The sequence below is a fragment of the Macadamia integrifolia genome, chromosome 4, assembly GCF_013358625.1.
Source record: "Macadamia integrifolia cultivar HAES 741 chromosome 4, SCU_Mint_v3, whole genome shotgun sequence".
In the NCBI taxonomy this organism is placed as follows: domain Eukaryota; kingdom Viridiplantae; phylum Streptophyta; class Magnoliopsida; order Proteales; family Proteaceae; genus Macadamia; species Macadamia integrifolia.
In genome coordinates, this window is record NC_056560.1 from 11847236 (window position 1) to 11870671 (window position 23436).

Consider the following 23436-nt stretch of genomic DNA (forward strand, 5'->3'; position numbering starts at 1 on the left):
AAAGAAACTGTTTTTATTTTTTTCTCCCTTAACTTCATTTTAACCAGAAATTTGATTTGTGCATGGTATATAAAAATAAAATGAAATATCACGTGTGACAACTAAATTTTACTATGATTTTTTATTTCCCTACTTAAAATTTAGGAATGTTGCCTGTTTACTTTCCCCGGGCACCTACACACAAGGTGGTGAAATGATCAATCCATCCTTCCCGTTGGATATTCCTGTGCACCCCTTCATTGACCTGATGCTAGTGCAGGGGCACACGATTGAGATGTGTTTGTTTTCTATTAATATTCCTAGGTTTTCTTTTAGGGGAAAAAGATTGCTAAGCTACCATTCTACGGTTTTCCTCCACATAATTTTTTATTATTATTATTTTCTCACATGATCTGAAAATATGGACACACATGGATGATACCATTGTAAGAACACTCACTCATGTAGTGTGCATATTCTTCCCCACGCTTGCAATGTGGAGAACCATCTTCTATTTTTTAATTAAAATTTGTTATAACGTAGATTCCCTACAAGAAAAAGGGGTTTTCGAGATGGAAATTTTTTGTCGCAAATACGAAAATATTGTTGCTAATACCTATTAGGGACAGTATAAATTTTTGTCGCACATTTGTCGTTACAACGGCCGTTGTATAATTTACGAGACAAAAAAAAAATTCCATCTCTAAGGGATCAATTGCGACAGATTTCGAGACAGGAATATTCCGTTGCAAATAATGACTAAAGCGATGGAAAAATCTGTCCTACTTATAGTGTCATCAGGGTCATTTAGTGACAGTATATTTCTATCTCTATAGAGGAAATTTATTTTTCACGGTTACTTGCTATCGTAAACTATTAAAAAACTATTTCATTTGAGACAGGATATTTTTGCCATCAATAGTGTCCTTCTTATAGAGATAGATAACTTCCGTCTCAATTAACAAAAGAATTTTTAAATACTTTATCATTTGAGACAGATTTTTACTATCTTAAATAGTTTCCTTCTTACAAAGACAGATTACTTCCATCTCAATTAGTAAAGGCTTTTTCAAATACTTTATCATTTGAAATATAATTTTTCTGTCTTGAATAATATCCACTTTATAGAGAAGTTCCACCACAAATAAGAACGCTTTTATGCTCTTAGAGACGGAAAAATCCATCCCTAAAGGTTATGAGAAAAAAAAATCATTTTCCTGGCATACAAAATATAATGACCCTATTATTACACATTACTAGATCCAACCAGTCAACAGTTAATAATTATATCATCCAAAATTATCAACATGAAACAAATCCATACAAATTTAATATTTATATAATCATCAAATAAAACTAATATTTCAGAGAAATTATTCTGAGCATACAATCCAAATGGTTGTATATGCCCACAATGCGAGCAATATCGACCTTTAAGTTTGATGATGAAAATAGGTTAGGTTGATAGAGAGAGGGAGAACGAGTAAATAGAGAGTTGAGATTGAGAGTTGGGTTTATTGGGGGAAAAATTTATTATTACAATTTTTTGTTTCAAATCTGTTTCTCTAATGATCAAAGGAAAAAAACAACCTTCACACTTCATGGTTTCAAGAATCCGTGGTATCATATTGGTATCGGTTGAGATGGATACCCAATATACCTAATCGATCTAAATTGGTTACCTGAATCATTCAGAGGTAAGATAGTAAAAAATTATCTTTTTCAAAAAGCAAAAGCAAAACCGGTTCAGCATCGGTATATTAATATCAATACCGATACGATATCGAAATCCACGTTTCACATACATGTTCTATTCCAAATTTATTAAAAATAAAAACACAAAAAACATCAGAATTGTTTCTTTAGGTATTGCCATACATGCCCTAGTTCCCTGCTGCAGAACATATCTCTCTCTCTCTCTCTCTCTCTCTCTCTCTCTCGTATATTATACTTTACCACCAATAAAATCCCATATTATACCATTCTTCTCCGTCACAGAGTACCGAAACAGAGACCTGGCCCCTTCTTCAACAAGTTGGAACCCTACGCCCTTGCCCCTTCTTCTGCGTTCCCGTTCCCGGCGGCCAGCGACTGGGGGCGATAGTCCTAACTCCTAACCATCAATACACCTTGTTGAAAACTCCATCGCAGGCTATTTCAGCGACGGGAGGGTGACTTACCACTCCTATTCTCCGAGAGTTACCATCTGAGGCTACTGAGTTGAGCCCCTGACTCAGTGGCTCTTCTTCTTCCCCATCTCCATTCGGCCCTCGAGTTTATCACATCTCTGTAAGTTTTTATCGGAGTGAAGTGGATGCATCTCCCCTTCTCTGTAAAATTTTCCCCCATCATTGTTAAAACAAAGCAATCGACTTGGATTGGTCTCAGCCATGAGTTAATGTTCTTAGTTGCCAGATATTTTGCATTCCATGGCAGCGTATTTATTGGTATACCATTCATTTTCTTCATATATGGTGTTTGTTTCTGGTTCTCTCGCAGTTTTTTTTGGCTACGAAGAACACGAAGCACAGATAATATTCATTTGCAGAAATGAGATACCAGAAACATAATATGACAATCTCATAAATATGTTTCTGATATCCCATTTTCAGTGTTTCTCAGTTGCCTTTCTGATTATTTCAGTTCATTGTATCTGCAAATCACCTCAAATAGTTAGCTTTGAGATGGTAATTTCATGTAAATGTGTGTGATCACACACTTCTGGTCTTTTCAATTAAGCATCATATCTAGAAACAAACAACATATTACTGCCTGCCATGTTCTTTGGAAAACCAGATTGGATTTAAGTGTTCATGAAAGCATGGGGAGATTATAATTTAGTTGCAAACAATCAATTAGTTTTTGTTCTACCAAAATAAACCCGTATTTTTTGCTCCCATATTTTTACAGGGCAATCGTATTAAACGCTTACGGTATCATTGCCGTACACGTTTTATTGCGCACTGAATTTTTTAATAATATTATTGTTGTATAGTCTGTTTAATTCCGTACGTATCCGTTCTTGTAGTATTGTCGTTCCCAGATATACTAACTATGCTCATACCCTCTCACAAAACCCTATTCCAGAAAATCACCCTTCTCTTTCCCATATCTCTTAAACCCGCTCTCTGTTTTTTATGCTTTAATGGCAGAGAATGATCTCAAAGGTTAGATTTTTTTGGTCTTACTAAATGTCATGCTGTTCAGTTGCGTCTTTGGGCTTGCTCATTATTTGAGGTTTTTTCATATTGTAGGTTCAATGTGTTTCTTATTTTTTTTGCTTTTCTGTGTTATTTGTGTTCTCTTGATTCTGATCAGTGATCATGCATTTTTTTCCTGTTGTCTTTTCAATGAATTTTTTTTTTTTTTTTTTTCGCAATTTTATTTTTTTGGACTGGAGTCTGAATAGTGAACAGAATCCAAACTGTGAAATTTTTGTTGGAGCCTGCGATCAGACTTGTGGAGCCGGACAGGTATTATAGACTTAGACACCCGGATTCTGTAGTGAAGCAGTCATGTGCTTGACTGATCGAGGAAGGCTAAGCTTTCACTTGTAAATTGGATGAGTATAAGTTCTAACTATGCTGTTCCATCTGGGAGTATTTCTGTCAGGGGTTCTTTATAGAAGTCTTTAGGATTGTCTGCATGAATGGACGGTCTTTGTTGTTGCTTTATGCTTGGAGTTTTGGGAGGGCCAAACCCTAGCTTATGTAATGAAAATGTCAGAATTCTGTCTCTTGATTGCCTGCGAAAATAGTAGTTTATATATAGAACTTGTTCACTTATGCTGGTAGCATGTTGTCAATTCTCGATACGTATCAACTGTATCAGTCTGATATGTTTCGAGATTGGCCGTGTTGATATGATACAGGACAGATACATAAAAATATTTATGTACACAACTGTATCGAACCTATACAGACAGTTACAGTTCGATATGGACTGATACACTCGATATAACGGTTGCCAAAATCCAACAATACCAGTTTTTGAAAGAAAACTTCTTCCTATTCTTATTTTTATTGGACAAGACCTTAGTGGATCTTATGCAGTTGCACTTCCATGTCTAACTGGCTTGTCCCAGATACTCAGACCGAGAAGAACCAGGTCCAAACTTGGCTTTTGGACTAACAGAGATATTTAGGGGTTTTTTTTATTTATTTAATTATGGGGTTTACTTTTGTAATTTTGCTTTATTTTATTGTTTTCCTATTGATAGCTATTGTAGGATTAGGATTTAGGAAGTTAAGTGATGGGTTTCTAAAAGCCTAGAGTGTAGGATCAGAAACGCAATAGGGAACCAGAATTACAGTGAGGAACTATGACCAAATTCAAGAAAGATTCAATAGCAGAAAACACAACAGGGAACCACAATATTGCATCTTTCATCGCGTATTGATCAGTTATAATGTAAGGTAGGTTCACCCTAAGGTAAACAGTTCCAATAACCAAAACTCCAACCCACATGTCAGATCTGAACCACAGATCAGGGAACCAAAGAAACCCTCACAGAATTTGAAATAGGGCTGAAACCAAGAGAAATTAGTAACTCACAAAACCAGGTCCAGATGAACTCCAAATCAGGTTCAAGTGCTGCTGGAATTGACCCTAAGCAACCACCAAAAGGTTTCTGTGAGTGGTCCAACTGATAAGGGAAACAACTAGCAGCAGGCCTGCCCAGGTGTTAAGCTTGAACCGGTTGAGGGAGAAAAGCTGTGGCTTCCACAAGGGACCTCCAAAGGTCTTGGAATTCTGGTCGAGTGGCCCTCCTAGACCAAGGAACATAACCCCAAAAGGGGTGGCTGATTGGGGTTCAGGGGGTGGAGATCTGGCCTTGGTTGATCCACCCTCAAAACCCTGACACTTGAATATCTGGCCTCTCTTGGTGGAGCTTCCAATGGATCTGTAATCTGAACTTCTGGACTTCAAACCTCCTTTAATAGGCCCCTAGATATCTCCTTACAGCAGTGAAACAAAAGGAGATAAGAAGGGAAAGAAAAGAAGAAAAGAAACAAAAAGAATTGATGGAGGGGTGGAGAAGGGTGGCAGAGAATAATGGAATGGGTATCTCACCCCTCAGGTTTTGGGTATCACACCCCTCAATGGGTTAGACATCTCACCTCTCAAATAAAGCTATCCCAGCCATGAATGTAACTCAAATTTTCATTAATAAAATTTAACTATTACAATGGATGGTGCCTCCTTTTATAGGCTTACAAAGCTGAAATCTAAAATAGGAAACTAAAAGCTGTAAATATTTTTCTTGACTTGAACTCTAACTTGCTAACGAAGTAGGAGTAATTTAAAAACTGAAATTGTACTCAAAAAGGAAAACTAACCTAGTCACAAATAGGAAATTAATTGACTAACCAAAAGGAAACTAGATTTAACACAAAATAGAAATTATTCCTATTGTAAATTGATGGTTGCTTTAGCTCCCTTCCTTAGATTGCTTTGCACCAAATAAGGACAGCCTATAAGAATCTTTTGGAAGATCTTTTGGTAACCAAAACTTGGAGCCCATGCATGCTGATCAATGGGAAGGGAAATCTGCTGCTGAACTGGACTGCAAGCCAAAATTGGTAACCAAATATTTGCTCAAATCTGGGCTGAAAGAGCTGCTGTTCGATGGAGCAAATCAGGGGCAGTTCTGGACCAGGAATACCCTGGTTCGATGGCTGGTCTGGCCCCAAATAAACAGGCCTGAAAGGGGACACTATAGCTGGTTTGATTTCCCCCCTTACCTACATCAAGTTAGCGTAGAATGCAGGGGAGAGATATTTAGAGGGCTGGGGAGAGGGTGAGATGCAGAGGAGAGAGGGAATTGCAAAGTGGGTGGAGAGAGAGGGAGAGGAAGAAAATGTGACAAATATAACATCTATGGGAAAAATTGAAAATATAAAGATAATAGGTACCTTAAACATAATATTTATGAAACTGTGAGGTACCCTAAACATAGCATTTATGAAACTCAAGGTACCCCAAACATAATTTTTGAAACATAAGATGCCTCAAGCATACTTTCTTAAAATGTTAGGTACTACTACTGCAATTTACCTGTGTGTGTGTATGTGTTTTTTTTTTTTAAATGGTAGGAGAAACCCCTCTCATATGGGTCATACTGAAAACATTTAGACAGAGGTGAACAATTTAATGCTAGTGGGTTGAATAGTGTGGAGTTCACCCTAGGTGTCCCAAGACTCCAAGAGTGAAGGCAATTCTGCGAACAGCCATCCCAATATCCCATACCTCGCTCGAGGTTCAACCATTGGCTTCGCCTCTTCTAAACACAGTGCTCCCCCACCCCCGGCCCAACCTTTTACTGGAGGACTGGACTTGAGTTAGTATTTACCTCTCACTGAACCCTACCCTGCAGCACAAAAAAACTGGTGCAAACCAGGGGACGAGGTCGACGGATGACAGAAGTTGCAGATTGTGATTCTACTGGACCTCATAGGTTTCAGATTGCTTGAAATGTGTGCCTCAGCCGCATTATTCACCCTTGGCATCAAGGCGTTTTTTTAGGGGCTAAGCGATGGATGCCGTTTTGCATGTAAGGAAAGCGGTCGCCTTAGGTGGTAAGGCGTCGGATTCAATGACTTGTATCGATTGAGAAGTTGGACTTGGCATTCGGCTTTCAGGTATGCTCCATCGATTTTTTTTTTTTTTTTTTTTTTCTGTCCTTCCTACAACTTCTTCTTTGTCGTTTCTGATTCTCTTCTTCCTCCTCTGCTTCGTCTTCTTCTTCTGATTCGTCATCTGCACTGGCAGCCCTGCTGCTAGTGCTTTTTTATTTTTATTTTTCTTCTTTTCTCCTCTGCTGTTCTGCGTCTGCTTCTTATGGGCCTGTGTTTCGGTTCTTCCTATGCTTCTTCTTCTTCTCTGCTTCTTCTTCTGCACTGGCAGCACTGCTGCAATAATGTGGCTGCTTTATTTTATTTTATTTTATTTTTTTGCTTTTTTATTTTTATTTTTCTTCTTTTCTCCTCTGCTGTTCTGCGTCTGCTTCGTATGCGCCTGTTCTTCGGTTCTTCCTATACTTCTTCTTCTTCTCTGCTTCTTCTCCTGCGCTGGCAGCACTGCTGCAATAATGCGGCTGCTTTATTTTATTTTATTTTTGGCTGCTGGCTGCTTTAATTTTTTTTTTTACCATGATGCTGTAGAGAGATTGAGAGAATCCGTTGATTAGTGATGAATCCCTTTTTTTTTTTTTTTGTTGCTGCTGGCTGCTGCTGTACAATTTATTTTCCCGTGCTACTGCTGCTTCTCATGTTAGTGCATTAGTTACTTAATTTCTCTGGCCACAGACAGGAGATGCATTTACAATTGCAAGTTAGAACTTAGAAAATTGCAACTGTTAAAAGTTAAAACTTAGAAAACTGTAGAGTGCATTAGTTATATCAATATGACTTTCATGTTGAATGTTGATTCTTGTCTCTTGATGTTGCTTAAGGTGTGGATTTTTTTCTCATGATGTTGCTTAAAGTAGTGCTTCTTGTATTTTGATATAGCTTAAAGTGTTGATTTTTTACAAGTAATTTAAAATTAATTATATCATTGTTATACAGTTATACTAGATATAATAGATAAAAACAAATATTAACGTCTTTTTTTGCGCCTTATTCCCATCCCTTTAACCTTTTCCTTGCTATCTGTTCCCTAATAATTAAAACCAGGTCCAGTATGCACCAAAGCCATTTTCAAAGTTTGTTTATCTGGTCCTAGTGAGCAGCTAATCTTCTAGAGCTGAAGCCAAAGCACACTGTCACCCAAAAATTCTCTATAAGTTTTTTTTCCTTTTTTGGTGTCGTTCGTTTAACCATTTTCCTACTGGGTAAAGTTTTCTGTCCAAGAGTTCTCTTGCATTTCTCTGCCACTCATAAGAAATCAGTCCCTCGTCTCAAGGTATCTACACACTTTTGAAGGTAAATGACTCGTGCATAATGGAAATGTTCAAGGTGATATTAAACCTATGCCGTTAATTCTCAAGTGCTACAAGGAAACTTTATTGTGAGATAGATGCATCATTAAATTTAAGGGGAGGATTCTCTGAACAAGCGCCATAGGAGAGCAGAGGGTACCAATGAGGTGTGATGAAACGGTTTCATACATAGCAGAGAGGTCATTTCATGTAAGGAGGAAAGAGATAGGTAATAAACTAATTATATAAAAATTGGTACATCAGGTACTAATATAAAAAGGTCGTATTTTTGACATGTAAATTTAAGTACTTGAATTAACCTGTTCCCTATTTTTTTCCATTGTCTGCTGTTTGACTGAATTTTGAACCCTTCTTTTTCAAACTAGAATAATCGATTAAATCCAAAATTTTCTACTCTTTCCTATTCATTCCGAAATCCAGATTTTCAAACTATGGTCCCGAAGCATACACATCAGCAGTCACTACTCACTAGTCACAACTGGAGAATCACTCTGCAAGGACAGATGAATCACTCTGCCTTCTTGCAGAGAAATCGATCCTAAATCTTAGTAGTTGATACAGTTGGGGATTTCCTATTCCAGTTTATTTCTATGCTAACCAAAAGGTTCAAAACTTAAAATAGTATGCCTTCTGAATTCAGGGATTCCACGGTGAACAGCTGGGTTCCTCCATGGTCTCCATGTTCCTGTGACCAGCATAGGGTCTATGGGTTCCTCCTGGTATTCAAAAACAGCAAGTGTATGCCTGATGGGATGAGAGGATCTGCCACCCATGTTGCGCTTAGCTACAATTTTACTGAAGCAAAGAGCAAGTGGAGTTACAGGTTGCACCCTGCCTTTTTTTCAGCAACAATGGTGGCAGTTCAAAGATGTAGAACAAAAACATAAACACTGGGGTGAAGGCTTCATCCATCACTTCTCTGGTTCAGCTTCAAGCCCGAGTTTGTCAATATGGAGACGAAAGAAGGAAATGGGAAAGGAGGGTTTGAACGTCGTGAAGGAGCTGAAGCGATTACAATCCAACACCATCCGGCTCAATCGATTTATGCACTCACATGTCTCTCGCCTCCTCAAAACCGATCTCCTCGCCGTCCTTGCTGAGCTGCATCGCCAAGATCAGGTTTTTCTTGCTATGAAGGTATGCAACTTCTATCCTTTTTGATAATTTTGTGAAATAAGGAAGAATTGAATTATAATAGGTGGCTTGCAACATCCCCCTTCCTCGGGGAAAAAAATAAAAACCCATAAAAGGAAAAAAGATGGTCCTATTAACATCATGACTTTGTTTTTTTCCAATTCCACATATTGCAAAATAGGATGCCCAAGCTCATCTCAGCTCGTGTTTCTCTTGTAATCACACCAAAACCTTGATAAGAAAGAACAAATATACTGAACATTTCAATGGAAACCAGGAATTTAATTGTCTTCTTTATGAGATGCTGGAATATGGTGTGGGTGGTAACTTCCAAGAGGGCTTAGCGGCACATGTGATAGGATAGCATGTGGAATGATACCCAACCAGGCTTTACTACTTTCAGTTTAGTCTCGCCGTGGGTTTTCTAGGACGTGCTAATGTTCAGGCATAAAATGCCCTTCCTATGATTTTTGATACATAGATAAAGTAGTTTACCAAAAACAAAAGAGGATAAAGTAGTATTCAATAAATTTTTATGGAAGGAAGTTTCTTGTCCAGGAGCGTGGCCTATGCACCTGTGCCCTTGTGTTCTGTTCATCTTCTCCCTATAAAATGACCTCCCTGTCCCCAATAGATTGAAGCCAAAGGGGGGGGGGGGACTGATTTGGTCTCCCACAGGCGCGTAGGCCGTGCTCCCAAACAGAGAACACTCCCCCTCTTTTTTATATGTTTAGTTCTCGAAGCCTTGTTGAAGGCAATATAAATTAAGGAATTTTTATGTACTGTTTTTGTTTGTCTTTCTTAACTTCTCCTAGTTTCAAATATTGTGCATTTGAAGCCTATATCCATTTTCTTGTTATAATATTATCCTCATCTGGTTGCCAGATGAGGTGGATGCTTTAGAAAAGCAAGCATGACATGAATGAATTTTGAACATGTTTGAAGATATTTTCAGTTTATATGCCATACACAGTGACCCTCCCCTTGTCTTTCACCCTCTACAGATATACGAAGTGGTGCGGAAAGAAATATGGTATCGTCCTGACATGTTCCTTTACAGGGACATGCTTATGATGCTTGCAAGGAACAAAAAGGTCGATGAGGCAAAGAGAGTGTGGGAAGATTTGAGGAGGGAAGAAGTACTATTTGATCATCACACTTATGGTGACATCATTAGGTCTTTCTTGGATAGTGGATTGCCTTCAGAAGGAATGGAGTTATATGATGAGATGAGACGATCTCCTGACCCTCCCATTTCACTGCCTTATCGGGTCATACTGAAAGGGCTACTACCATACCCTGAACTGAGAGAGAAGGTAAAAGAGGACTTCCTGGAATTGTTCCCAGATATGATTGTGTATGATCCACCCGAAGACCTGTTCGATGACCAACAACTGATTAAGAATAGTGAAGATGATTAAAGAGGAGAGCCCCTTTGTACTGAAAGTCTGAATGTACCCAACTACACATTAGTTCTCGCATGCCAAAAAAGGGATGTGCCCAAGGCTCCTACCACTGCAGTGTCAGGGGAAGGTTGCATGTGTGCAGTCTAACTTCCACATTCACAGAGAGGCTGTTTCCCGAGTTCCCTCTCCTGCAAATGGGTTTTTGTTAGCAGGTTCAGGCTGTTGGCTTGGTTTGGTGTTCAGGTACAGCTTTAGGTGTGTTGCTTATGGGAGACCCTTTTTTTCACTGAGTATCTTAAATGTTGGCATTTGTAATCGCAGACAGTTGCAGTGTCCAGGAGCGTTGCTTATACATCTTGTCCATGGTTTTATAAAAGTGGAATCAGGGATTGAATCAGTAAGGGCCGATACCAAAATCTGAATCAGATGGAATCGGCTGGAAACCAATCAGAATCGGTGGAAATTTGTTGGAATTTGCAGGATCAGTCGTAGCTGATTCCAATCTGTATTGACGGATCACTGATGAATCCTGATTCTTGAAACCATAATCTTGTCTACCTTTATTTTCTTGCCAAGGAAATATAATTGCAGATTACTCTTCTATGAAGGAGAGAACTGAGGGCAACATTTTTCATTATGGATTTATTTATGGATGAAATTGATTATGAATATTTATTAACGAGTTTGTTTATTAATTGTTACAATTGAGAGTTTCAGTACCTAAAAAAAAAAAGTCTGAATGTAGAAGTGAACTACTCTAGGGTAAATTGAATCTTTTTTGGATGAATAAACAATATATTAGCATGAAAGAAAGAAGAGATACAGGAGACCTAGACTCCCAGTGCAAACAATTGTGCATACTACTTGGCCCTTGAGTACCATGTGAAGGATGTGAGATCTGGGGCTTCGAGCTCTTCAAACGGATCCTCTTGGAACTCTATTTGGAACTCTAGGGTAAATTGAATCTTTTTTGGATGAATAAACAATATATTAGCATGAAAGAAGAGATACAGGAGACCTAGACTCCCAGTGCAAACAATTGTGCTTACTACTTGGCCCTTGAGTACCAGGTGAAGGATGTGAGATCTGGGGCGTCGAGCTCTTCAAACGGTTCCTCTTGGAATTCTATTTGGAACTCAAATGTTCCTACTTGACTGAAACATTTTGTTTGGAGATGCTGTTCAGATTCTATAGCAATTAAATCTCTTTTTTATTTTTCCAAGAAAATGACTCCCAGACCAGTTTGCCCTTTATGTTTTTAGTGTTATGAATCCATAGGTCATGCTCTCTTTCAATGTTGTGAGTTTGCCTCTGTGCTGGAGGGCTTCTCCCTTTCAACATGATACCCAGAGTTTGGCAGGTTCAGCTTTAAGAGATTATCTTGAACAATTTCTCAAGATTTCCTATAGTTTTCCTGATCCAGAATATGCTATTCTCCGGTAGATGAAATTGGTTTGATATATTTGGAAAGCTAGGAATGGTTGCGTTTAATCTTACCAACTTGTCCTTGCTTAATACTCTGCTGGCCGATTCTCATTTTGCTGCTAACACTCGATCAAGTCTTCTGTAAGGGGGTGTTGCTGCAACTGCAGCTCCTGTTGCTCTTCATTCTGTGGTTTCTTGTTTTATTGATGATCTGTATATTCACATATATGGTGCCTGGGATGCCAATTCTTCAGTTGGAGGGAGAGGAGTTATTTGTTGCTACTAAATGCAAGGCTAGCTGTACTTTACCAGCAGCATCAACAGAGGCTGAGGCTGTTTGGGATGCTTACTCTTGGCGAGAAGTTTAGGCATTAGGAAACTGATCCTGTTTAGTTACTCTAGTAGCTTAGTAGCTTGTTAGAACGGCTCTAGTTGTTGTCCAGATTGGACTGTTGGTTCTTTACCCCTGGACATTTCTGTGTGTTTACAGTATTATTTTTGCTTTTACTCCTAGGTCTGGTAACGGTGAGGCCCCCATTTTAGCTAAAGGGGCTGCCCTGATGTATCTTTAGCTTGGTGGATCCATCCACCAATGTTCATTGTAAATCCTGATCTTTTAAAGAACCATTCCGCAACTCTTTTCATTTCTTTAAATAAATCTGCTTGGTGGAGGCATGCAACTCCACCTTTCTTGACAAAAAAAAAGGAAAACTGTGAGCAAGAATCTCCAGCAGAACCCACTAATAGGAAAGCTCGTCTGCTATGTCAACATTTTAAGACACAAAAGCAGTACCCAAAAAATAAGGATTAAAAAGTAGTCCTTTTCTTTTTCTTTGTCCTTTTTTTTTTAGCTGAAGAATACAGTCCATGGATTGCAAAATACTCTTTTTCACATAAATAAATGATACATAATATGTTAGCACCAATCATCAACTGTCAGTCTGCCAAAGAAACTCTCAACTATCAAGGGCCAATCCTTGAGATTTTGGTATCGTGTACCCGAGAGCCATCAGCTTCTCTATTAACTTTCTCTCTGCATCCGCCTATGCAAAAAAATTAATAAAGAGCAATCCTCAGGCGAAATATATAAAGCTTAGAGGAACTCTACCTAAAGTAAACATGTAAGTCTCCCTCTGTATGTTCAAGTGTTAGCATTTGTGCATATGTGTGTGTGTGTGTGTGTGTGTGTGAGAGAGAGAGAGAGAGAGAGAAGAAACCTCAAGCATGGGACTGTTCTTGGGAATGTTGCAAGCCACAATTACACTGAGGCCAGTCTTTAACACTGAAGAGATTGGCAGAACATTAGACCAGTAAGTTGAAGAGTACTCTCAACAAATTAAAATATTAATTTTACCTAATCGCCGAGCAATGCTTGACCCTGTGTTGTCAGAGGTTCCTCCAAGTATTGATGCTACACTCACTGTATTGTTCTGCGCGGACCATCAAATATTGAGCACAAAAGGAAACTTCCAAACACAACCAATTAGAAAAGAGAATGGTGACAGACTGATGAAAAACAGCCAACTTACAGGTCGAGTAGGTGCAGCTGCATATAAATGCCCAAATTTGGCAGTGTTGCATCCAATCCATGCATATATCTATGGTCAACATTTACTATAGTTAGTAAATACACACACAAACACACACACACCCCGAAAAGAAAGAGAGAGAGAGAGAGAGAGAGTGGTGTATTCTCATCTCAATTAGCCATACAAATATAGGCATTGCAAATCTACACAATCCCAGTCCCTAGCTCAAAAACACTCCACATAACCCCATACCCCAATTGTATAAGCTTTACTTCCAATAAACCTTCAAGTTTCACTTGCTTTAGTTCTATGATTAGCAGATAAATTGCATTAGGCAGATTGATAGCTAGTTCCCAATTTGAAGTGAGGGTGAACAACCTCAAGTGACAGAAAAATAAAATATCGGAGGTACAAATTTTTCAGTTACAAATTTATATAGGCAATTAATTACCTTAAAGCACATCAGAAAACTTTATAGAATTAATAATAAAACCCAACACCTTAACACTGCATTATGGATTGCTCACCTGTTTCTTTAACCGTATTATCTGAAAATGGAAAGTTACATCATGAAGATCCTCAGTGAAACAAGTGACCTGTGGACCATCATCATCAACTACTTGTGGACTATCAACAGGACTAACATTACTACTAGTAACACTGGTCATTTCCTTTCTGTGCAAGATTTCGGCAGGCGCGAAAACATCAACCAAAACACAATCCTGCAACTATTCCAATTTCATTAGTAATACTTCACAGCCAGATCAGCAACAAAATCCATTCAATCCCGCAAAGGAATTCCTTAGTGATAACAGTTTTTTTCAAGGAATTTGTGCCTACAACCCCGCAACCATTCCGATTTCATTAGTCATAGTTCACAGCCAGATCAGCAACAGAATTCATTCAATCCCCCGAAGGAATTCCTTAGTGATAAAAAAATTTTCTAGGAATTTGTGCCTTACAATTGGAGCTTACAAGATTATATCTCAAGTTTAAGTTTTTAAAAAGGGAGATTTACATCCACCACCCCACGCGTTTGCCCCAATCACATCATCCCCCCTCTCATTTCGTTTTTTACATTTAAACCCAAAAAACTAACACCGTGATAGAGGTGTTAGTTTTTCAAATGGAAAAGACGATTTTACACTTTTTTCTTTTCTTTTTTTCTGGCACATTTTAACATTTTGCCACATCGTCACTGGCCAGAAAACAATCGCCACAAAAACGAGATCCCAAAAAATTTCAAACAAGAACAAAAATTTGATTTGATTTGAAAGATTAATAAGAAAGAAACCAAATCTGAAATGCGAAAACCCTAGAAACTGGAAATCATGCAAGGAAAAGAGAAGAAAAAAAGTTGGTATACGAGTAACCGACCTTGGAAGATCTGATGCTTAAGCTATTCGCTCTTGAAAGCCTTAGACCGGAAGAAGATGAAGTCGGCGCCGAAGCTCGGAAATGTCGGAAGAACAAGCAGCTTCAAGCGACAAGACTGAGAAGAACACTTCAGAGAGGGATTTTTTCAGCTTGTTCCATGTGTTCGACATAGCTAAACCACCGATGAAAGGGAAAAAAAAATTGAAGTTTGTGTAGGATTAGGGTTTCGGGAGATTTGCAGAGAGGTGATGATGTTAGGGTTTGATTCCCACATGGAGATATGGATTAAAATGGATTAGAAGAGATAAATGCAAGATCCGATCTTTCAAAACCCTAATCAGACCTTGAAAGAAATCTGGTCTTAACCTCTCCAATTGACTCCTACTTGCAGCTTGAATGAAGGATTTCAAGACTATAACTGCATTTGTCTTCACAGTTGCATGATTTAATATCTCTTGCTCTAAAATCCACATGATTGAATATATAAAATCATAGTATTCAATGAGAAGTAGCTTCGCTTCTTCATTTGGGATCCGAAACAATGAAGAACATTTAGAGCAGAAGAAACCTCTAGACTATCTCCTCTAACTTCCCTGAAGCACCTTGCGATCAATGAAACCATAGCGTTGCCCACATCAGCTTCTACCATTTGTCTTCTATGGCTTTCTTTCTCAGAATCTAATGACTCAACTTCTTCAATGCCTTCAATTGTAGCTGAGGAACCCAGAGATCTTGAACCAGTTTAAGGATATGGGTCTTGTTGAGAGGAGATTTTGGGGTCGGGATCCGATCAACGCCTTTGGTGGTGCACCAGGCCTGGATTAGTCGCCGCCAGTTTGGAGTTAGAAAAGAGTCTAAAGGAAGTGGGGAGGAAGAAGAAGGGTAAAATTGTCTTTTACATTTGAAAAACTAACACCTCTATCACGGTGTTAGTTTTTTGGGTTTAAATGTAAAAAACGAAACGAGAGGGGGGGTGATGTAATTGGGGCAAACGCGAGGGGTGGTGGATGTAAATTTCCCTTTTAAAAATTTACATAAGAATGTCAAACAAATTTTTGCAGTAAACAAAAACATTTGAAAATTCAGGGCAGTAAGAAGCAGTTTCATATATCATGATGGATTAGAAGAAAAGTGTACTCAATGAACAGCAGGTTTTAATAACAAAAAATGCTTTCTACATATCAGAATTTCAAGTTTAACGGTAGAATGCAACATATGTAAAGCCATATCTTTTTTGCCTCACCCACCTAACTTCTCGAGCATTGAATAATACCTTTACCCTTTTTCTCCCTCAAAATCTTTCACCATAACCATTATTCTAGGTCCCACCTTAAGGAACAAAAAAAGATGCTAGATTTTTATTGCTGATAAATTTTTTAATTCTATGACAAGAACTAAATGCAAACTTCTGTGTCACGTAAATCTTGACTATAAGTCAAACCTTTATTACCAACATAGTTGTCATACAGACTTCAGAGTCACCATTTTAAAATACCAGCATTACACACTTTCATCAATCAACTTCTAGACCAACAAACCCAATTTGGATAAACAACTTCTTATTGCATTAGTAGTTATCACATGCAACAGAAAAGGGAGCTGAACATTTTACTTTTACACCAATGTTGGGACTTTACAATCATACTTTCCTTAAGCTTGAAGAGAAAAGAATAAATGCTTGAGTCTAAGTAGAAGTTCTATTGGTAGAGTAGCAGTAGGAGTTTAGTCAGATAAATAATTCAACATAGTTGCTACCTAAGCAACCCTTTCAATAAAGTTTTTGGAATTGAATAGAGAGCTTTGGAGCTTTAATGTCATGAGGGAATTTCTGAGGGTAAATCAAGGGTCATGGCCTGGAGATTTTGGTGCTACTGTGGCTGTTACAATTTTTGCTTTCCAGCTCGCATAAATTTCTGCTGCTGCTACCTTTTTTTTGTTCCTCCATCGACGACAAATTGCCAAGGGTTTGTTTAGGCTCTCATTATAATCATTTTACTGGTCAGGTCAACTCTTTGTTTTAATTACCTAATCCTGTGTTCTGTTTCAGAGTCTGTGCCACTCTACAAGTCTGATTTGGGTTGTTTTCTTGGTGTCTGTTTGGAAATCCAGTCCCATTACTTGCAAAATTCTATTCTTTGGTATCTGAAGCAACTTTATTTAATTATTTGCTGGTATGAATTTTGATGTAGATAAGTCACTTGGGCTTATTTTATTGCAAATAAGCCGTCGGTTGTGTTATATATGTGTTGGGCCTTTGATCCCATGGGTTTTCTTTGAAATGGACCAATTTAATGAGCCTAAAATATGGGTACAAGGTAGAAAAACGGGATTTAATTCATTAGTTTAGTTAGTTGCTATTTAATTCAATAAAAGCCCATTAGGCCATTGGTCGGTTGTAAAGTCCTATATGGACTATTAGTTAGTTAGTTCTACTCCATGTTGGAGTTATAAAGTCAAGTCCTAGTCCTATTTTAAATTCCTAGTTGTAGTATGAGTGTCTAGTCCTATTGGGAAACTAGCTCCTAGTTGTAGTAGGAGCGTCTAGTCCTATTGGGAAACTAGTTCCTAAGTAGTTTGATTGCTATTCTGCCCTCTATAAATAGAGGAGCCTATGTACTCATAATTGGATTTGAATGAATGAATTATTGAGTGATTACTCTTTAGCTAAAAAACTATTATTGAGAGGTGAGATGCCTAAACCTTTGAGGGGTGTGACACCTAAAACCTGAGGGGTGAGATACCCATTCCTTTATTCTCTTTCACCCTTCTCAACCCTCCATCGATTCTTCTTTTTCTATTTTTATTTTCTGTTTATTGTTATTAGAAGTTCAGACCTATTAAAGCATACAAAATCAGCCAGCCAAAGAGTTCTTATTCTTGAAGCAATTGACCCTCATTGCTGCCCAAGTTTGAGATCTGATCTACAGATCCTTTGGAGGACTGGTTCTATACTCTAAGAAGATCAATCGATCCTCTCTTGAAGGTTATCTGAAAAATACAAGTTGATGTTCCTGCAAAATTCTTCACATTCTCTCTCTTAGGTCTGAAAATCAAGAAAGTGCGTAACTCCATAACCAGCCGTCAGAAGCCCTTCATATTTGGGGGTTTTTGTGCCCTCCCTAGGGACTATCTACATCCAAAAGTATAGCTCAATCGGACTCCCACAGACCTGGCCGCACCTTTCTCTCTCCTATCGGGTTGGGTTTTGGGCTGGTTTTGCTCCTATATGGGTATTGTATCCTTGGGGGTTTATTTGATGGTATTATTTCTTTGTTTCTTGCTCCTATTTGTATTGTTTGGGGTTATAAATTGCTGGGGTAGTTTCTTGTAATCTACTCCTGCATTAAATTTCCTATTTCTTCAGGCCATTCACAAACTAATACTGAACAGAAATGGTCACCCCTCAGTCACACCCTCCAAACTGGGGGATAAAAACTGTCCGTTTGTTATGAATCCTATTAGGTCCTACTGGACATCTTCATAAAGTCTCAATGTTCAGCCCATTTGGATTTCATTTGATATCAATTTCTCTGGTTTCTCTCACTATTGTGAAAGTACTCTTTTTGCTATTTTGATGTCTTTAGTCTTTAGTTGATACTTGGGTTTGCAATTGACTGAGATACTGTAATGGATTTTGTGAGGAGGAACTCTTGCATATTATTGGCTGGGTAAGCTCTATGTTTTGTTTTGTTCCTTCTAGTAGTAGGAGTTTTGAGTCATAATTTCTACATCTAGTAGCATTAGGAGATAGTCCTTTGTCAAGCAGTTGCTTAATATTTAGTCATTGCTTGTTTTCAGTGGGTTAGTACAAGTTTTAAATTTTGCAATGGAGAGGAATTTTGGTTTTTTTTTTTTTTAATATAAATAGAGATCTACCAAGGTCATTAGAGGCATATACTTCTGTCTCGATGCAATACAGTTTTCTATTCCTCTTCAGCAGTGTGATTTGTGGTTTATCTTGGATAGATTTCAAGCAGCTAAGGTGAATTTCTCACCTGTTTTCTCTCTCCTTCACATCAAAATATTCACCAAAGCTTCCAGATTTGAATTCCAGCACTGAAACAACAAACCCAGCATTCTATTTCACATATATGGGTCAGAGTTGGGATTTACCTCAGTTTCAATTTTCTTATGCCACTTCGTGTTCCTACATAACAGAACAGGTATGCATCTCTGAATTTTTTTTTTTTCTTCATTCCAATTGCACATTTCCTAGACAGTATTCGTTATTTCTTCATTCCAATTGATTTAAAGGAAAATCGGCCAATCTTAAGGAATTCCAAAATATATTGAAAACTAAACAAAATTCACTCTGGCTGTACTGAAGCCTTAAAACCTCAGGAGAAATTGGACATTATCTTTTCACATGGTGTCTTAGTTTATAATAAATACTCAACCAAAGAGATGAAGGAAAGACTCTTTTAAATGTTTAGATTACAGGATGGGGGGCACATTAAAGAGCGGGTAATATCAACATCTTTCTTGGTGGGGGAAATCCTAAAAAAATCTGTCCTCTCTACTATTCCTATAGACACTTATATCTATCAGGCTAGTTTTCGTAGACGTGAGAAGAAAAGGTCTAGGAAACCTACTGTTAATAGCATGGAATTTCGTAAGCAAATATTGGAGTGTAGGATGCTTAAGACTAGGAAAGGCTGAGATTCATAACCAAAGATTAATGTAGTGCCCTCAAATCCAAGTAAGATATGGGTGCAGGCCCTTGCGGGCCATCGTTAAATAATGGCATAAACTTGTTTCTCATACATCAATAATCACCATGACATCAGAAATAACACGGCGGAATTACTATCAACATTTTGATAAACACCTGTGGTTCCTAACATCCTTCACCTCTCTTACAAATATCTGTCTATAAATTCAATGAAAATAAATATGCATCGATCAAAATAGATCCGAGTCTGTAACTGTATCTGTGCATTATCTCAAAAATACTATAATCTTTACTATATACATCAAAACTCAAAAAATATATATTAATCTATCAAAATCACCATCTCTAATCTATTTTTGTCTTCAATTACTTGGAGGACTAAGGACTTACGCCCATCCCTTTGAGCCTTCTAATACATTTCATACATTAGCACTCTGTAAAAGAGTTATATGTTGCAGGGTGAGCCAACTAGCTCAGTGAGGAAAATACAATCATATCATGCTCATCAATATAAAAACCATACTGTAATAAAGAATAATTTGTGACTCTAGCATACCATAGCTGATCATAATAAAAAATCATTTATCTGACTTCCCTATTCAAATAATTTCCTTTCACTTTATTCTCTTTTTTTTCTTTGTCATTCTTCTTCTCTTTACTATGCTTCACATTCCGGTAAAAAAGATCTCAAAGTACCGTGGAGGAAAATTTTACTTCTTTTATTTTCAATTTTCTTTTCTTTTCTTTTCTTTCTTGGGTCGTGAACCCCCACCCTGTCTGGTCACTTGACGCCGGGGAGGATATTTTCTTTACTATGCTCCACCGGCACAAGGATCTCAAAGTGCCGGGGAGGATAGACCCCCATCCTGCCCAGTTATCGAGGTGCCGGGGAGGATCCCTTCCTCACTCTTTTCTTTAACTTTCTTTCTCTATTGTCTTTCTCTTTTCTTTCTTACTCTTTCTCTTACTTCCATACTCTTCCTCTTTATTTCTGTTCTTTTCTTGACTTGATTCACTTCCAGTTCACCACTGCCTAACTTAACTTCGGGTTAAGTTGGATATTGATGGAATCACTATTGTCCTCTCCCAACTGGTGAAGTGGACAATTTAGGTGACCCCATTAGCATTGTTGAGCTAGATTCTGATTAAACCTTCCATTTCATTCTTTTCTGTTCCTACAATAATTTACTGTTCTCTACAGTTCTTTGTTGTTCTATGTTGTTCTGTACAGTTCTTGTACTCTTTGCAAATTTATTTATCCCCATCTTATTTAGTACAATCAACAAAATAGCATCCTTTTAAATTAAAACTCTACTATAATCTCAAAGGAATAATAAATAGGCTTTTTACTAGCAAAACATGAAAAGATATGGCCGAATACCCCTCACTTGTGTATCTCCCCTATATATGTCCTCTATTCTACTTACACAATTTCCAATGCTTTCAACCCACGTGGACTTCAAGTTCCTACATAACAGTACATGCCGTTAAATCCCTCTATCTAGTAATCTTAGTTTAATAGACATGGTGCCAAAAGCCATAGTTTGCACATTAACATATCACTTGGGCTCTCTAACAAGCTTTTAGTTCAAAGGTCTCTTATAACCCTCCTATTATTCTTTATGTGTTTCAATAAGAAGTCCCCTTGAACCTAGGAATACACAACTGGCTAGGACTCTTTTAAAAAATAAAAAGTGTGTCGAAACCTTGCAAGGATGTGTGGCAGTAACTCTCTCTTTGTCTCAAATTCCTTTTTTAGAAACATATATTACTATGCTGCTGCTGCTGAGTCAACATGAAAGAGAGTGTAAAATCTTCAACCAGCTCAACAAGAATAAATAAAACCTGCTGGCCGACACATTACCCGCAACCCCATGATGTTGACAAAAGACCAATTTCCATTTAGGTTCTTAAAAGTTAACTTGCTTTTATTTAATTATGGTACCAATCAATTTTTCCCCATGTTGTTCTACTCTTCTTTAATTTATGGATAATTTCCTCCATAGTCAATCTCTTACCATTAATGATTAAACATGGCGAAAGGCTTTTTCAGTGGGGTATCCCTTGGTTATTAAGTTAAACTAGACATTCCTACTCCTCCTTTTGCTAAACTTTTCTCCTTATATATAATTTTCGTCCGATATTCCTCTCCAATTATGGCTTGTCATTTAGCCCCTCTCTTTCTCATTAACTAACTCCATGTCATCCACAACTAACATACTATATTAGAAGCATCATTATACTTGAGATTGAATTGTTTAAGTGGAATGCATCATTTCAAAAGTTCTAATGACTAAACACCCTACTATTCCCTTCATTTTAAATTTAATATGTAACAGTGGCTAGAATCAAGATAATAGGCCCATCCACTATTGCATACACACATGTATGATGGGAGGGGAGAAGCTGGGCACTTGGCTGGACAGCAACTCCACTCCCTCACAATCCTCCTTCTCACTCTCTGTCTCTTCCTTTCTTTCTTTCTCTTCTTTTCTTTTCTGTTCTTTGTTCTTAAAAATCAACACACACCATACAAACATAGATGTACATAACTGTCTCACGCACACACACACACACACACACACTTACCTGTACACGCTTACACATATAGCTGTACACACACACAACCTGGGAGAGGGGAAGAGGGTGTGGCTGTCGGCCACTGTAGCAGGCAGCTTGGGCTGCTGGCCAAGCCTGCTACAGGCTAGGAACAGCCTTGCTTTGCACCCCACTTCACTCTTCTCTCTTTCCATCCACTCTCCTTCTTTCCTTTTCAACCTTGAAATCTAACAAGAAATGGAAGCTAAATAAACTCAAAACAGGGAATTTTCTAAACCCCTTACGTACCTTGTGAGATCCACACTCTCTCTTTGAATTACAACCCTCCTCGCAGTTCTTGCTTGATGACAGTCCCAAACTTTTAGATTAACCCCTTTAATCTCCCACTTTTCCTTCTCGTTTGCATGAACCAGCCCTTGCTTTCTTGCTACACACCTTCCTTCACCACAGTTCCCACTTCAAACCCTCTTTTTGCTGTATTAAAGATCTAAATCCATCTTGAAGATCTCTCTCTCCAGCTCTCCCTTTTTCGGTTGCCCTCCTCTCTCCTTCCCTCTTCTCTCTTCTTTCTTCTTTCAATAGCAAAACCCCCCAAATGGGGCAACCCACCGTTTGGCTGAAAGAAACCCCAAATGTGAAGAAGACCCACTTAGTGGCTTCTACACACTCCCTCTCGCACAAAAACCCTCTGCGGGGCGGCAGTGACGGCGGTGAGGATCCAATGGCTCTCGTGCCACAGAAGTCACAGCCGTCCCTCCATTTGTTCTCTATGTTCCCTCTCTCTTCTCACATTTCTCTCTCCCATGTGAAGTGTCGACTCCTTAGTTTTCTCTCTCTCTCTCTCTCTCTCTCTCTCTCTCTCTCTTATGCAATCATTGTCACTACTACACACACATGCTTTCTTTTATGATCACCTAAAAGGTACAAAACACAAATGGAGAAGCTTCCCACGTATAAGACCTCTTCCCCCTTTTGGCTGAAAGTTAGAATATGGAATACCCACTATGCCCCTATCAAGTGGTGACAACTATCAGGAACAGAATCAGCTCAACAGAAATATAAATGGGGAAGATAAATTTCAATTTGACGGGGGTGCAGATCAAGTGGTAATGTCACTGTCAGATGATAAAATGGAGAACTGGATATTGGTGGACAATGAGCTGGATTCTAGATGTTTGCTTCTTTCTTTTCCCTCTATATTATTTTTCATGCTCCTAGATCTTCAAACTTATTAGCTCATGGTTTAGTAGTAACAAGTCACATGGAAAGAATTAGTCAATGTTAGAGCCAATATGAGTTTCTTGAGTGGGTTCTAGAATTTCTTAATGCTGATGTTTCAAAAGCTCAGATTCATAACTGATGTCCATATTTTGTTTTAAGTTTTTCTTCCTTTTTTTTTTTTTTTTTTTTTTT

At 38.2% G+C, this 23436-nt stretch overlaps 2 protein-coding genes across 6 annotated transcripts in view; one reads left to right on the forward strand and one right to left on the reverse strand.

Moving 5' to 3' along the window:
* The first annotated feature begins 1907 nt into the window (after positions 1-1907).
* LOC122075383 (pentatricopeptide repeat-containing protein At1g62350) lies at positions 1908-11165 on the forward strand. 4 transcript variants are annotated; one of them, XR_006139237.1, is made up of 4 exons: positions 1908-2268; positions 8562-9058; positions 10060-10704; positions 10783-11165. XR_006139237.1 is itself a non-coding variant. In XM_042640371.1 (3 exons), exons 2-3 carry the CDS (start codon positions 8693-8695, stop codon positions 10474-10476), a joined length of 783 nt encoding a protein of 260 aa, XP_042496305.1. In that variant the 5' UTR covers positions 1908-2268; positions 8562-8692; the 3' UTR covers positions 10477-11165. The 4 variants fall into 4 exon arrangements, 3 of the variants coding, with proteins under 3 accessions (XP_042496305.1, XP_042496306.1, XP_042496307.1); XM_042640371.1 differs by having other exon boundaries at positions 10060-11165; XM_042640372.1 differs by lacking the exon at positions 1908-2268 and adding an exon at positions 2282-2426 and having other exon boundaries at positions 10060-11165.
* Positions 11166-12687: 1522 nt separating this feature from the next.
* The window catches only part of LOC122077105 (proteasome assembly chaperone 4), a 12246-nt gene continuing 1497 nt past the window's right edge, over positions 12688-23436 (reverse strand). The window contains exons 3-7 of one of the 2 annotated variants that reach the window (XM_042642906.1): positions 13943-14143; positions 13416-13484; positions 13241-13316; positions 13104-13168; positions 12688-12929 (exon numbers count right to left, since the gene is read on the reverse strand). In XM_042642906.1, coding sequence (XP_042498840.1) covers positions 12843-12929; positions 13104-13168; positions 13241-13316; positions 13416-13484; positions 13943-14083 — 438 coding nt within the window. In that variant the 5' untranslated portion in view covers positions 14084-14143 and the 3' untranslated portion in view covers positions 12688-12842. The remainder of the gene's footprint in view (positions 12930-13103; positions 13169-13240; positions 13317-13415; positions 13485-13942; positions 14144-23436) is intronic. The other variant, XM_042642905.1, reaches the window with a different exon arrangement.

What these genes read in the sequence shown, in the direction of transcription:
- LOC122075383 (XM_042640371.1), top strand. Translation starts at nt 8,693, where the DNA reads ATGTTGCGCTTAGCTACAATTTTACTGAAGCAAAGAGCAAGTGGAGTT. An exon ending in AGGTTTTTCTTGCTATGAAG is followed by an intron (nt 9,059 to 10,059) that starts GTATGCAACTTC and finishes CACCCTCTACAG; the next exon opens with ATATACGAAGTGGTGCGGAA.